Source organism: Thermobia domestica, chromosome 9 (assembly GCF_964235325.1).
Source record: "Thermobia domestica chromosome 9, izTheDome1.hap1.1, whole genome shotgun sequence".
In the NCBI taxonomy this organism is placed as follows: domain Eukaryota; kingdom Metazoa; phylum Arthropoda; class Insecta; order Zygentoma; family Lepismatidae; genus Thermobia; species Thermobia domestica.
The window spans coordinates 203,694,007-203,710,554 of NC_137462.1; the positions used below are offsets into that span (position 1 = coordinate 203,694,007).

At 34.5% G+C, this 16,548-nt stretch overlaps 1 protein-coding gene across 9 annotated transcripts in view; it reads right to left on the reverse strand.

The window, feature by feature from the left end:
• The window catches only part of pcx (pecanex), a 155,982-nt gene that overhangs the window by 108,429 nt on the left and 31,005 nt on the right, over nucleotides 1–16,548 (reverse strand). For 8 of the 9 annotated variants that reach the window (XR_014126824.1, XM_081725747.1, XM_081725749.1 and 5 more), the window contains exons 3-5: nucleotides 15,797–15,999; nucleotides 11,466–11,609; nucleotides 3,376–3,554 (exon numbers count right to left, since the gene is read on the reverse strand). Coding sequence is in view for 8 of the 9 variants with exons in the window: in XM_081725747.1 (XP_081581873.1) it covers nucleotides 3,376–3,554; nucleotides 11,466–11,609; nucleotides 15,797–15,999 (526 nt within the window). In the remaining variant the exon portion in view is untranslated. The remainder of the gene's footprint in view (nucleotides 1–3,375; nucleotides 3,555–11,465; nucleotides 11,610–15,796; nucleotides 16,000–16,548) is intronic. The other variant, XM_081725742.1, reaches the window with a different exon arrangement.

A 16,548-nucleotide genomic window follows, 5' to 3' on the forward strand; every position in this document is an offset into this window, starting at 1 on the left:
CGGCTCTTTTCACATGCGTCTAGTATCTTCCGCCACTAAAATCTCCCTACTTTACCTACACTGACACGTGACTACATTCCAAGATGGTGCCACCCTTCAGGACATATCACATCTACTTTTCTGCTTTTCCCTTCTTTTCTTCCCAGTTATCCCTTCTCCTACTTGTTGAAGCGTTTAATGATTTTAAGGATTAAAGCGTGTGGATGTCTCCCTTGTTTCTGATTAGTAATGAAATGAACCACTTAAGGTTGTACCTTATACTTCCAACGAACGTTCATAATTCTCATACAGCCTCACAGCTGAAAAATTAGTAAAGAAAATTCATAAAAAATGTCCGTATGTTTAAACTGTATTTCAAATTTACTGACCTAGTCGGATTAGGTTCTGTTTTACCCCTGTAGGCTTATAAACATTCTCAATACCTTCTTTATTAGTGCTAAAACCGACGGTACCATTATCCAACACACGAAGTAACATATACATTGTCCACGAACTGGATAAAACAGAATATTCTTTGATGTTTCACTGCAATGACAGTTTAAAAATATTTCCAATGATTGAACATTACAGACAACGTATGGCGTATTTTAATCTAAGAAAAATTGATTATTTCTCTTATACATGTCTTACTTATTTTGTTGTTTTTCTTTCACAAATTCACTAATTTTTTTATTTTCCCAAGAACAACTGCAATATAAGAACTACAAATTACAATGTGGAATATACATGTGACGTAAATCCAATCAAAATACATTATTCTTGTACTTCCCACTTGTGTCTTCTTCGAAAAGAAAAAGAAAAAAAAAACTCAAAGACTTATGTTCAAGGTTTTAAAGAATAAAAGAATATGAACGAAATAAAAAGGAAACTTGTATGGATTCGCCTACTTGTAAGTACTTTTTCAAAAGATCAATTCACACGAGGTCTTTGTCACGGAACAAAGTTTCTTGATGCAAATTATTTTTTTAAGTAGCTGCACGTATGGATAATTCACGTACCTTTTTCCTTTGAAAACTGTACTTCTTTTCCCCACTCTCTCTCTCTCTCTCTCTCTATCTATATATATATATATATATATATATATATATATATATGGATCCAGAGGGGGGAATCGCGCCCCCCCAAACAGGAAACCCTATATATTTATATATATATATATTTATATATAAATAAAACCTATCCCAGAGTTTGGAGTTCTTAAAATTAGGTCTAAGTATCAGTATTATAACCCACCGCCCCTCAGAAGTCCGTCCTAGATCCGCCCCTGATTTTATATATATATATATATATATATATATATATATATATATATATATATATATATATATATATAAACAGACGAGTGATACGTTCAAAGGTAGCTGTACAACTGATAACGAACACCATTCAAATGTAACTGATTAAAAATAAATTAGATTTGTTTTTTCTGTGATTTAGGCAGCTAATTTCTTGATCTTTGTACGATCTGTCCGTAACTAAGAAATACTGGGATTACGTTTAAGTATGTACTATATTTAAAAATAATTTTACGTGCTAGAAACATTAAGTTTCAACTTTTAGTTGGAAAGGGTATGTCCAATCAAGTATTCAATTAGATTCCTAGTTTCCTCATGAAGGTGAGTGCAACACTAAAAAATTCGGTAAACACTTAAAAATTCCGTGAGCCCAAAAACTCAAACGCAGTAATGAGCACTCCCGACTATTTGATATCATAGAAGTGTGAAGTATGAAATTAAACGAATTCAAAATGATGATATTAAGGCAGCAGTAATAATAATTTAAAATTTGTCACTCAATATGAATTACTTACGTTAGTAAAATTTATGTCACTCAATATGAATTACTTACGCTAGTCTTTATTTGTCGATTGATTCATGTGCCGGGTCTTCTAGTACACATACTCTTCTACAATTTCAAAGACTAAGACTTCATATTAATTACCTTTACGGTATAAGCCATACAATCTATTTCCTTTATATTTTAAATTACACTAGGCTAGTGGCAATGAAATGACTGACGTCTGGTGGAAAATTTGCGAATGGACCAAGGTAACTCGTCTAACGTCACAACTCTGTACACGTCAAGTATACAGGCTGAGGTACTCAGTCAGGAGGTACTGCATTGTTGACCATAGTAGTATGAAAGTAAACCACAGAGAGCACAATTGCGAATGATTTTTAACTGAGATATTCTGCATAGCAAAAACAGTGGATTCCCTCCTTCAAAAAAAGTGGATTTGACCCAGGAAAAACGAACTCATCATTTGCCGTTCGTTCGTTGAACTTCGTTTCGGTGACACAGCATTGCAAAATGAGCTCAGTGGGTACTGACAAATGTCATATTCGGTAGAGTTTCTTAGAAACATCATTGAAGCGGACCTTCGGGAAAGTTTTCATGCCATTGCAGACGAATTAGGCAAAGATAATACGACTGTCGTCCGAAGGCTCCGTACAATCAGGAAGGTGAAAAAGTTGAGCTCATGGTAGCCACATGAGTAGCCACCGGCTAACAAGAATCGCCGTCTTGACGTGTGCAGTTCTCTTAAGAACATATAGGAAAGTTTCCCGCATCGGGTTGTCACTTTTGATGAAGACAAATCCGCTATGGTAATCGTAAACGGTTAGGACATTGACTGGACCGTAATCAAAGTTCAGGATGGTTTCTCATAGATATTATTGATGGTAGTGTGGTATCGATAATGGGGTTGATCCATTATGTCTTCCTCCGTATAGATTAAACCACAACTCAGGACCGTTACAGTGTTGATCCCCATAAAAAGCACAGCAACTTCTCCTGCGAACTTCTAGAAATTCTGAAGATATTGTGTACTCACATGTTGCACGACAATACACATACAAACGTAGCTCGCGAAGACTGTTGGAGATTCTTAGTACCAGTATGAAACCCTTTCTCGTCCACAGTATTTTCCTAACGTTTCTCTCAGCGACTACAATCTCTTTCGACATCTGGAGTGCTTTTTGGGAAGGAAGACCTTTCCTGATGACAACATGATGCAACGTTTGTTGAGGACTTCTTTGTTTCGTAGACTCCAGACTTTTTATTATTATTGTTGTTTTAATCACGGAACTCAATCGTAGGCTGAGCGAAGCAAAAGTGTATGATTGCAAAGAGCGACTATTTTGATTAATCAGATATTGGCGTTTTCACTTTTTTTGATCTTTAGAATTTCGGGTGTATTTAGGGTAGACATTTCATTTGCACTAATTTAACACAAGCAAAACTAGAACGTAAATTGCATAAATACTAGAATTAACACATTCACATACCCATAATTTACTAGTGTTCCAAGTTGCTGTAACTACCGTGATCAAAATTCTTGCTTAAACTTTTCAATGTGCTACAAAAGAACCTTACCATTGACTGCAAAGATGGCCTTGCTTCAGCACCCTGTTTCTGATTCCTATCTTCTTCAGAATCTGATGATGCCTGAGTTGGACTAACTTTCCCTGAGCTTTTCCTTCGAACTAGTTTGTTTTCTTCGATAACTACAGCCACATTACTTTCCCGTGATCGTTGTCTTTTTGTTCGTCCTTCTAAAACAAAGAAAAGAAAAATCGAATTTTACAATAACAGTAAGCAAAAAATGTAGTTCAGCATGTGTTTTGAGGCAAAACCATGGATTTTACAAAATAAAATAAAAATCAAGGTTCAGTCTCTACTTAGTAATTTATATATTTACTTCAAATACTAAATACCTTAATGCGTTTAGGCATGGTCTAATATATATCACAAATATATATTCATACCTTAAGATTTGATAGATAGATAGAACAGGGTGTTAATGTGTACGACTGTCAACGCTTGGAAGGTGATTCTACATTGAAAATTAAGCACAAAGTTCACGTAAACGGCTTCCCATCCATGTTAACGGCGTGTGAAAACGGAGACGGAACTTTGATGTGGAATAGGTGCAAAATGAATGTGCATAGGGCGGTGTTGTCAGAGGTCATATAAACAAACATAACATGTAGTTATCAAAAAGTGCATGTGTCTCATGCGATGAACGACTGCGCAAGGAATAGGACAACAGGGATTTCCACAAATTTCATAAATGCAATTTAGGCAATAGTAAGCTACATTTTCTCCTCGTGATACATAATTCTATGAAAGATGAGAATTTCGTACACAGAAGCAACGGAAATTAATTAAAAAGAGCGTTGTTTGTGTTGCATACTACCAAGAAATTCGACGAACACTATACTTGAATGTATGTACCCAGTAGGTGAAATCCAGGGTTTCGTTCAGGCATACTTTGTCTCCTCCCCAGAGTTAAGAAAAACTGAATTGCTTTTGATCATACAAAATAATTGTCTCCTCACATTTTGATTCTTCCCTTTCCCTACGACAAAATTTTCTGGAAAAAATATAGTAGAATCATTGGAAAGGGGGATGTAAAATCCTTCTTTCGACGCTCTCGTGTGACCATGGAGCCGGAAGAAATACCGACACGAACCAAAGAGTAGATAATACTCTTGGGCATAAGAAGCAGTACGTACATAGTTCATAATTCTTCCACTAGGGGCATGACGCCTTTGGTCGCACACTACTGAACTGACGTCATTTGTTTGCCATTTAAGACTATCTCGCAAAATTGTTTTGCACTTTTATGGAATCGCGTCAAATGGCGTGACTGTGTTCCAGTAGGGACTTACGAAACTTGTGACACACGAAGTCTGAAGCTCCGGTATTAGGTGTGGAACTGCTGTGTAACAAAATAGGACGAGCTGCGTTCAATAGTAGACGATTGTGTTCAGGTGTTCACGATTATTTGCAAGTGCAGACTTTGTGTTAATTTGTATGTGCGTGAGAATTACCCTGTCTACCAGCTGGCAGATATGCACTTCACTTACTGAGTGTCAATGGTAATAGCCGAGAGAGAAGAGTTTGTATCATGACCGTTCCTTCAGAGGAAACTACCTTCTCATGTATTTTCTCAAGGCCTCCATATTAGTCTTCGAGAGAGTGGATCTCTTCAAGCTCACCGACGTGAAATTGGAGAAAACCACGCCCCGCAGACAGCTGAATTAGAAGATAACATATTGACGACTATCAGAGATCGTTCTAAAACCAACACGTGTGCAATCGATAAAGAACTGAATGCATAAGTCATGTGACTGTGTGGAACGTTCATCATGACAAAAGACTGTATCTATTTATGTTATACACAATACATGTCTTGCTACCTCAGGATTTTCCTGTCGGAGAATGTTTTGTCAATTATACCTTCGACAATGTATCGCCAACCAGGTGTTTCAAAGTGTTAGTCTGTAGATTGACGAAGCAATATTGACAAACATTTGGAACGTTCAACTCTTACAGTAGCCATGTGTGGGATGTACAAAATCCGCATTCAGCTCAAGTGCACGATCAGTAGCATATATTTGCTGTAAACATGTAGTACGATATAGTGCATGATTTTGTAATATTATCTTACTTGTTACCAACCCGCCTGTATGGCGACATGTATCTTGTAATTTTACGTGAGTCCTCCCAGAACCATTAGAACATGTGCATAAGACAGCAGATGTGCTTCCAGCATGAAAATACACCTGCATATTTTGTGTAATTTAACCATTTGTATGATCGTAAGGGGCAAAACTTACTTCACCGATGTCGTACTTGCAATGCAGTCAACGGCAGACAGTTTCAGCATCTATAAACTGCTACTCTTCACAACTGTCATGTGTACACAAACCGCAATTCACAAATTCTGTACAAGGTACATTTGAATATGTGACAGTTATTCTACTTTGTGCGAAACTGAATAAATTAGGAGTTTGCCAGTGCATGTTTGTATCGTTACGGATACGCGCAACATCCAGTTTTTCGTCTATTTCGTTGCTTCTGTGCAACGGATTCTCATCTTCCACAGAATTACGTATCACGAGAACGAAATACTCTCACGTAATCTGTACGAATTTCTGTTGTTCTGTGTGTAATCCCTTGCCCAATCATTTATCACATATGACCTTTCAACTTCTAGATACTACACGTTATGTTTCTTTACATGCCCCATGACACCGCCGTCCTATCCACATTCGTTCTGAGCCTATTCTTGATCAAGGCTCCTTTCTCCTCATTTTCACACGCCCTTAATTTGGACAGGAAATCGTTTTCGATATCATCTTACATGGCGCTGGCAACCGTGCACATTACATCCTATATATACAGTATATATATATATATATATATATATATATATATATACAATTAATCCAGAAAATAGTAACTAAACATTATCACACAATACTGCCAAAGATATATTCTATGAACTTTTTCGCTAAATGCTTCATCAGATAAGAGGAAGAGAGAGAGAATTAGAAGTCAAGTGACCAGCTGCCACGTTAAAACGCAGAATCCTTCCAATTGCAATTAGTATTCTGTATTCCAAAAATGATGCTTCAAAGCTACTTCTCTAACTTGTATTTTCTTCTCTTCCTATATGATGGAACTTTAAAGGGTTTTTTACATGCCCTCCGGTTTGATTCCCGGTGGGAGTGCAGGGAAAATTTAATTTCAAATTATTCAGTTTCATTAATCATCCGTCTCTTTTAGCTTAAGGGGCATAAAAGTGCGACATAAAGCTAAAATTTCATTTCATTCATTTTCATTTTACCTGCTTCAGGGCTACGTGGTGAGGTTTCTGCTAATTTTAGGTAGAGCAACAAGAATAAATACATATAAAATTAACTACAATTCTTAATATATTACATCTACTGTAGATAATGTAACATATACCGCTGAAACAACGGAATCTCGAAGCGGAAATTGAAAATGAACAATATAATGGTAATATAATTAAACTTTTGCTACTTAATAGATTCTAGACGGAAAACTAGTGATCAGGTAGACATAGCTGAAAAATCCGCTCTTCGCAAGGCAAGAATACGCTGAAAATACAGTAATATCTCGGTATACGTCCTGTTTGGACACGAAAAAATTTACGTGGTATACGGCCTTTGTTTAGAATACGACTCGTGTGCTAGAATCTATATGAGTAAAAATGAATCATACCATTGTGCGCTACCCTTGTTTACTTCTTTCAAACAAAGCCATGACTGCCCACTAGCGTTAGTATTATAGAGTAGAAGTGCATACACTTGGAATAACGAGACAACGTCATGCTTCCGAACATACTGAGGAGAAGGGAGAGGCGAAGTTCTTTGAACAGGTTTTTTAGCAAAAATCGAATCTGGTGAACCTCAACCAGTCCAAATAAAGAAAAGGGACAAAAGAAAGAAATAAATAAAAGAAAAAACACCAGAATTTCGAATTTCTGAAGTCTTCTTGGAAGCGGACACTCTTCTTCCAAAATAATATCATCCTTTCTCAGCACCATCCTAACAGGCACTCGAATCTTCTCAGCAGGGGTAAAGTGAGATTAAATTTTCATTTAATTGTTTTTTTTTTTCTTATGTATGTTAGTATTAATCAGTGTTTAAATGTATTTTATACAACCCAATCAGTGTGTAATATATCCCAATAACAATAGTTATTTTTCATGGAAACAGATTATCATTTTCCCTTTATTTCTCATGGGAAAAATTTTGTTTGGAATGTAAGTCCGAAGATGTGGAACGGATTAAGAACGTATAAAGAGGTTCTATATTTGAATCCCTTCTCCTTCCCTCCTTTCCTGTACTTGAATCAAAGTGAAATGAAAAATCTCAACTTGTCCCAAGCGCTACGGTGTGTTCAACGATGCATTTCAAGTGGAGTAGCGTTAATCTTTGGGAAAATTTTACACCACCCTTCCTACGGTTGCATATACATGTTAATGAAAGTAACCTAATAAATAAATAAATAAATAATAAAAAAGAGAGAGAAATTGTCCTAAGTACTATGTACTTCAAACGTATCCTCACTATGGTCATTTTATAAATACAAAATAGGCAATTAAAATATCATCGCTGCGCCTCGAAGAACCGCTATGTGTTAAAACCACAACTTTTCAGGAGAAGCAAAAAACATTCCGAACTCTTCAAATTTTGCCAAATACACACGGAAACACTTGAATTTTTTATTTATTTATTTATTTTTTTTTATCTGTGTATATTATGCATTGGACATTGTTGTAGCTTGCTTCAACAGTACTATATTACTATTTCTGTGTTTACGTAGCACCTTTTGCGCCTTTATAAGCACATAGAGGATTTGTATACATTAATCAATGCCTACGTGATGAGAACCAGAAGCCTTTAATTTCAATCTATAACTTTTCATTGTTGTGGCGAAACAACTGAATATTAACTTATGAAATAATAAGGGAAGCTGCCTGACAGCTTTGTGGTTTATTTGCAGGACATACTCATTTTCGACAAAAATGTCACACAGCGGTTCTTCGAGGCGCAGCGACGATATACAGATTGCTTTTGTTACGGAGGTTATATGCCAAGTTGCACCTGCCGAACTTGGGAGGCTCATGAGATATTATATGTCTGTCAAACATTATGAACTCCCGCTTCGCCTCTTAGGATACACATTTCAATTAAAGGAACAAGATTTTAAAACCCGGATCCAGAACAATACTGATTATGTTCTGAAATTAATTTCAAACAGTTCGGCAGTTTTTTCGTGCTGATGAGGTAGCCAACGTTAAAAATATGAAAAATGCTTCGTATACCGGCCCCGTTCCCTTAGAAGCAAAATTTTAAAAAACGCTAAGACAATTGACTTGTTATCTGTAATACGGCTTTCTATACTAAGTTTTATCTCCGTGATTTAAGATGCATTTATTTTACTTTTGGTATAATTTCAGGAACACTCCCTTCCCCTCTTCCACCTTGGAAACAGTATGTTCAAAATGACATCATATAAACCAAGTTCGAGGTAAGTACTATCAATGTTTTAAAATTCATTTTACATGGCTGTAGGTTTTTTCTTATGATAAACATACAATGTCGATTTCATTTTTATAATATATATATATATATATATATATATATATATATATATATATATATATATATATATATATATATATATATATATATATATATATATATATATATATATATATATTCCAACGAAACTGCTATTAATGTTTGTTCATATACAACTAGCCCTCAGCTAGATGAAGACTTCGCTTCAGACTCCCGCATTTGCTTGGCCTACGGCTTCGCCCTTCTTATATTCCTAACATATGTCTAATCTTAACGAATTTCGAGATATGGTCATCTTATTTTAACAATTGTAACTCCAGTATTTTTTCTTCCCTTCTCGGGCAAATACCAAAAAACGCTGAAACACGTCTCTATTTATTTTAAATGATAAGTCTAAATATCAAATTTCATGTCTCTAACAACAACAGATTCCGAGACATGGACATCTTATTACAATAACTGTAATTTCCACCTCTTTTTCCTTTTCATCCCACTTTCTTCTCTTTTAAAGTATTAAAAAAAAAAAAAAAAAGCCAAAAGACGTCTAATTATTATAAATATTAAGTCCATGTACCAAATTTCATGTCTTTAACACTCAGAAATTCCGAGATGTGGACATTTTAAGATAGTAACTGCCATACTTCTTTCCTTCTTCACTTGTCGAATTTCCAAATATTTTTCCTTAGTGGAACTCTACGTCACAAATCCTATACTCTGTCCAAATTTCAAGTTTTTAGCTTTGTTGGTTTGGCTTAGGCCTTAATCAATCAGTGAATCAGTCAGAACTTTTTCTTATATATATGTACACATCTTGACAGATGACAAGGTAAAAAATGTTTGTTTGATTTAAAATGTGCTTGAAGTGCCGCCCATCTGTGTTCAGGACATTTTGGTAGAGTAGAACAAATTACTGCACTGCTGTATGAAGCATCGCCATGGGTAGGTTAGATACCCTTGGGAAATGCTCATATTGAGATCGATATAAATAATTATTCGCTTCCTTCGATAAGCCCAGTCTTTCAGATAGTCTGAAACTTAAAAATGAAATGAAATTTCTAGTTTTACGTCCCACGATTATGCACTGAAGCTAAGGGTAATAATGAGAATGAATGAAATGGTGGAATGAAGAACGGAGGAGGACCCATGTACACAGTATCTGGAACCAACAAAGCTGTGGTTCATGACAAACAGTCGGGAGAACCAAATATTTTGAAGTAATTGGTTAACGATGCGATTCTCACACCAAATGTGTTACGGGGACTCTTGCACCTGACGATCAAGATGTAGTAAGTTTCCATCCTTGAAATACTCACGAAACGAAGCAATGATACTGTTGCTCTTCTGATACTCGATTTTATTGTCCAAACTCATGTTGACTTGCCGCCTATATTGCTTACTGGTCTTTATAATCGACAAAGCCTGATGGTATTACGCCGCAGGATTTCCCATTTTTCAAACGGAGAGCATATATCAACAGTTCCCTGTCTAGCTATCTATGTATGTATAGGTAGGATTTCCTTTACAACGATGAGCTATTATGATCTTTCAGCTATAAAGCAGACCACTTAAGCAGATGCCGAATTGATGAGGTGGTGACAAGTGTCTTGGAATATCTGCTACACTAATCGTAACAGTAAATCTCACCTTCCGTAGATCTCAGGGTAATGTTGATAAGATAGCAAATCTCCTCCCCCAACTTATATCACGAAAATTCGTTTGAGTTTGGAGATCACAGTAATACCTGAAAGTCATCATGATGTTCGTCGAACCACTCCTTGACAATCCTGCCAGTATGGCATAAAGCATCGTCCTGTTGGTAACGGATCACTCCCAGACAATAAAGTTAACTTGAATAAAAGAACTAGGTCCGCTAAGACATTCAAATATTGAACAGTTGTCAGGGATTGTTTTAATGGGATAATGTACGCCATTAAAACATCACCAACACATACAGTATCATGGCACTATCAGACTAAGTCCAAAAGTACGTCCAAGCGCCACTGCGTCACGATAACCGGCGTATACATTCTCATAATGCACCAGGGACCTGGATTAGAAGGACCAGAAGACGTTTCCCCAATCTTTCACAATCCAATGTATATTATCATGTGTTCATTTTATTCACTGTCGCCAATACGATTGTCTCTATCTACGATTACGCAGGTTAATTCGACATTATGGATGAGAACTGTCATGTCTATCTCATTTGCGTTGTTACTGTTGTCGTCTCCGAAATTTGGATGTATGTGGTACTGTTGCGTCCTTAGTCTATACTACTGAATGTCCTACTTTTTAAGTTTTCGTTTAAAATGTATATTTAAAATACGTAATAATCAATATAGTGTAATTTGAAAAAAAAAAAAACTTATGTTGGGTTTGCAACGCTGTTAATTTGGGGATATTGCAGATTATGTCGAACAATATCTTCAACGTTCTCTATTTATTACTTTTAAGAGCGTCTTAGGATAAATGGTCTACCTTAGACTACAACAAAAGGGATTAAGTTAGAGACTAAAAATAAATAGTGATAAAGAATGTCATGTATTCTACTTCACAACATACCTTGCAATTTTGTTCGGAAATTTTCTCCTTCTGCTTGAGTGCATTGTTCTGCTGTGTGTACGCTAACCTTCTCAATCACAGGCTTCAAAGTCACTTCCTCGCTACTTTCGGAACTATTCTTTCGATGAACATCTACTTTTAAATCTGGAAAATTGAGAAAAAAATATAGGAACATACGCAACCGGAAACCGAATCTTATTTACTTATTAAAATAACAACGTTTGTGAACTATCGCTATGAATTAGCTAATTTTGAAACGGTGTTAACATTATGATAGTCATAATCATTAATTCATATAATCTGCATCACATAGTACTTTCTCATAAATTTCACAACTTTTTGTTATTTGCCTATTTAGGATTCTTGACTCCAACCATCTAAAGTATATTCCGAACAATTGAGCAACTGTAGTAGTTTTTCTACAATCAGTGGTTATTAACTGGATTAACTCCATATTATACCTAAATTGTTTCTAAACTGTGTATTACTATTTTTTCTTTAATAATATCACTGAATAAAGTCGCATGTACCTATTTCATATTTCTAACAAGAAATTGAATTCTGCCAAAAAACGACTGTTTCCGCCAGAGTTATTGGAATTTTCTCCAGCCAAAAAATACCCGCTGGATATTTTTCGATAAAGGCCAGACGTTAAAAAAAATAAATAAAAAAAAAATAAAATAAAAAGTTGGACTGAAATGATAACCTTAATGTAAATGTAATTACTTTCTTCAATTGTGTTTCTAGGTACACGACAAGTTTCAGAATTGGCTTAAATTACACGTATGTATTTATTAAGAGGATATATACAGAACAAAGTATTGAAATAAAATATATTTGGAAATCATGGATAATTAATTGTGTTTGCATTCGATCAAATTCGCTGTAACAGTATTCAACTATAATATCTGGAACAAAAAGGAATGCGACTACATTCCTTTTGGTTTTGTAGTGTATGCGACTACAAACAATCAATCATATATCCTTCTCCAAGTGTCGGTTAATTACAAGTCGAAAACGCTTCACTTAAAAAAATTAAAAAAAAAAAAAAAAAAAAAAAATACTAAAATAAAAAATTACTAAGGTTATTTCATTTTCTCAAAACTGTATTTCAGTAATTACAAACATACAACCGAAATTGTTGCATTAAAAAGGAAAATAAAAAATTTCTCTAATGATAATCACAAATTAATAAATAATAATAATAATAAAAAAAAGAGTTGCATTAAAAAGATCAGGGAACTCCCGAATACTTCTTGCGTATCTGATTGGAGTATGTGACGTATAGTACAATCATCGCTTGTTACAAAGGTCCTTTAATCGTAAAAGCTTTTGTAAGAAAGCAAACTGGCAACTGGTTGTAAGATTTAAAAACAAGCTTTCCAATATTTCAATTTTTAAAAAATTAAAAACTTCAAAACAAATCCGTGCACTTATTGAACAGTTTTTTCTCTAATTCCTGATCTTCAGGTACTATCTCAGTATTTGCCTGGCGTGTTTTGAAAGAAACTAGAAGAACCTTAAGTCAGGGCGGCTGGTCCAGCGATCTGAATTCTCCGTGCAATGAGATCCTACTTTATATTACTCGTATATGGAATCCCTCTTTGTTACTCTACTAAACTGTTTACTTCCTTCTTTCTAGAAATTGAAATATAAACGGATACAATAATTCGAAGTGTATACCATAAAAGACGGAAAGGACGAATTTCCTTTGTGCCACATAAGAATTTCATAGTTCCATGTGTACAACCGAACATGGACATGGAACATGGAATGCTTAAATGGTATTTTAAGTAAGGATACGAGTTTAAACGTATGTACAAAATATAACAAAATCCAATATTGCCTACTAGAATCCAATTTTGTCCATTAAGACCCAATTTTAACAACAAAGTAAAATTACATAATTTTATAAAAGTAATTACAATTTTCATTACAAAACAAAAACGACTAGGCTGTTTTTTTTTTTTTTTTAATACTGGGTTTTTCACAACCCTGGCTTCCACATTCTTTCCTTTATTATTTTGTGCAAAATCCCTATAAGGAAGAAAAATGTAAGCAACAATAAAAAAACGTGATAAAGTAATACGAAGTATATTTTAATGGTAGCAAGACCGCCAATAAGGGAGGGCAACTCCTATAAATGTCAAGAACCCGTGAAAAATTTTTTAAGTTTTCTTCATTCAACTGTGATTTTTTTTTATTAAGTTTGAAATTCCTACCGAAAATTTGTCTGGGGGCACGAAAACATGCACGAAAGAAACTAAATTGGATATAAGAAATAAGAAGTCAATAAAATGAACTTATAAGCACCCATACATTTTAAAGCCCTCTAAATGAAGGCATAAAAACCAGAAGCAAAATTTCTTCGCGGAAATTCATCAAACATGTATCTTTATGAGTCCTGTAATTGCACTCCTCTCTGTCATATATCTCTCAGGAAGTACAGTCTCAAACGCGTCTTTGTTCGGACAAGAAGTACAGTGGAGAATTATTTGTATTTATTCCAGAATGTAGCGAAACCATCCAGACAGCATTAGACATCCAGTTCGCCAGGTCGTGGTCCTCTCAGTACGCCCAATCAAGCGATGAAGTGTTAGCAATGAATACATGCAGCTAAAGTACAGAATGCAGTGGAATAAAAGTGAAGATATTCCATTTGACAGCTGATTAACTCATCGCTATGCTAACACACAAAACCACCAGATTTAAGAAAATAAACTAACTCAACCTCTCAAACAACGTGATTTCCAGAATAGCGCTTGCAGTATACGAGCAAACCAAGGAATATCATTTTCATGCTACAACCATGTGAGGTTCTATGCAAGAACGTAGAGTATACTATTGCAAAGAGCCACCTTATTCTATGATTAAGAGTAAACACTACAATTAAATATGAAAACTTTCATTGCTTTAAATTTGTACAGTACATTTATTTACTAAATGGTGTGTACTTAAATTCCAAAATTGAATTTCGTGACTTTTTCGTGACCTTTTCTTTACCAAACCATAAAATTTCGTAACATTCTCAAGAGCGAATTTGGGTGCAAATTAGGCCGAATTTTCATGCATGCGATAGAAGCGTGGTTTGCTTGCGATTTGGTAGCGTCTAAAGCCGACCATAGATACTTTTGGTGGTGAATTTTGACGTTTTACGGAAAAAAATTTTCCAGTCTGTACTTTTATTTGTACAAATAAAAAAATCGTGACCCAGAAGCTAAATTTCGTGACTTTTTCGCGACTTTCGTGACCAATAGACACCATGTACTATAACTACTATTTTTATAAAAGGCCAGCATAGGCTTAGCACAATGTTATTAGCAGTCAACAAGTCAGGAAACACGAATATGCAAATACAAGATATGTCAGTTTAACAAAAACTGCCATATATAGTTTAAATCAGTAATTATGTACAGTAGAATAGCTACAGGTTAATTTCTTAGTTGATACTTTCATGTATTCCGTAACAGGAAGAAGTGTGGACATTTAGTTCAAACAGAAGGAAGGACGGAATAGGAACCGTTTAGTTCGCTAGAAACATTTCTACGTAATCTGAACACGCATCATGAACAAATATTACAAACTTTCACTATAGTAATCACGGAATACGATTACTTCAACAGAGACGACTGATCTCGTAACCACATAAATTTCAGAAAACATATTGAAACTAGATCCGTTAAGAATTAAAATTTGTAATTATATTATCTTCTTCAATATGTAAAACAACGATTTCAGCCATATGACATTTTAACTACAAAATGGAACATTTGAAGTTAGTTTGGTTTTGTACAATTAGTCCGTTTAATTTCTTTTCACAACACAGAATTTAATAAACAATCTGTTACAATTATGTAAAATAAAATTTTAATTGTTAATCCTTCACGGAACATCGAAGTGAATGTTCATTCTATCCATAAATAATTTTTGACATCCGTATAAAAAGAAAAAGACAAAATTATAGAGGCAGTTATTTAAATAAGGGACAAACATTTTACATACTGTTTGTGTAAATAGACAATTATTGCAAAGGGGCGAAATAATCCATTACATCTTGTGCAAAAATAAATAAATAAATAAATAAATAAATAAAAATCGTTCAAAAGCATGAGGACGTCAATATATAACTGAAAACTTGACACCAAACAAATGGGTGTAGATAAGTCTGTCAAATATTAATTGTCTCTGCTGGAAACTGAAGGTTTTCATTTATTGCTTTAAGGTTTTTGATAGCAAAAAAGACGCTTGTACTAGTAGAGTTATCCTTAACAAAAAGACAAAAATACACTTAATAGTCCTAGGACCATAATATCAAAAATTGTAAAGATTACCTATTACGCTGGTTCCCATTTTGAATGGAAGCGCTTCGTTCGGTGCTTTGTTGATATATTCGGATGAACCAATTACACTTTCAGCATCAGATGGGCCGTGATGAGCTTCTACAGATGAATTTCTCGAACTGCAGCCAACAGGAGGTGTACTAGCTGGTCGGTTACTATTTAAAACTTGAAGTTCTATGCCTTCATCTTCTCTACTGGAAATAGAGAGAGCACAAATTCGAGTTCTTAAACCAACACAAATCATTCAAATATATATATATACAGTATATATTTTCGTTTTCGATCGTCACTTACAAAAGTTATTGTATTACTATCTCTAATCTACTTTACAAGCTTGTTTTAAAAGTATTTACCACCATATATATATATATATATATATATATATATATATATATATATATATATATAAAATTTTGTGTGAAAAATTTTTTACGATGAAGCAGAGTGAATAACGCTAAGCTTCGATTTGATATGGGTCATAACACTTTTCATTATATAACTTTCATATTACTTTCACTTTTCATTATATGAATTCTTTTAGAAAAAATACCACAATAGTCCAACGTAAACAACAGATTAATATCGATGTATCTATAGATGCTTCACATGTATCATATATCATAGTTGAAATTTATTATACTAATAAATGAAAACTACATATGAAAATCGTTATTAACTGCATTAACTTATTTGTCACTTACACTGAACTATTTTGCCATTTTTCGAAGAAAGGAAAAAAAATC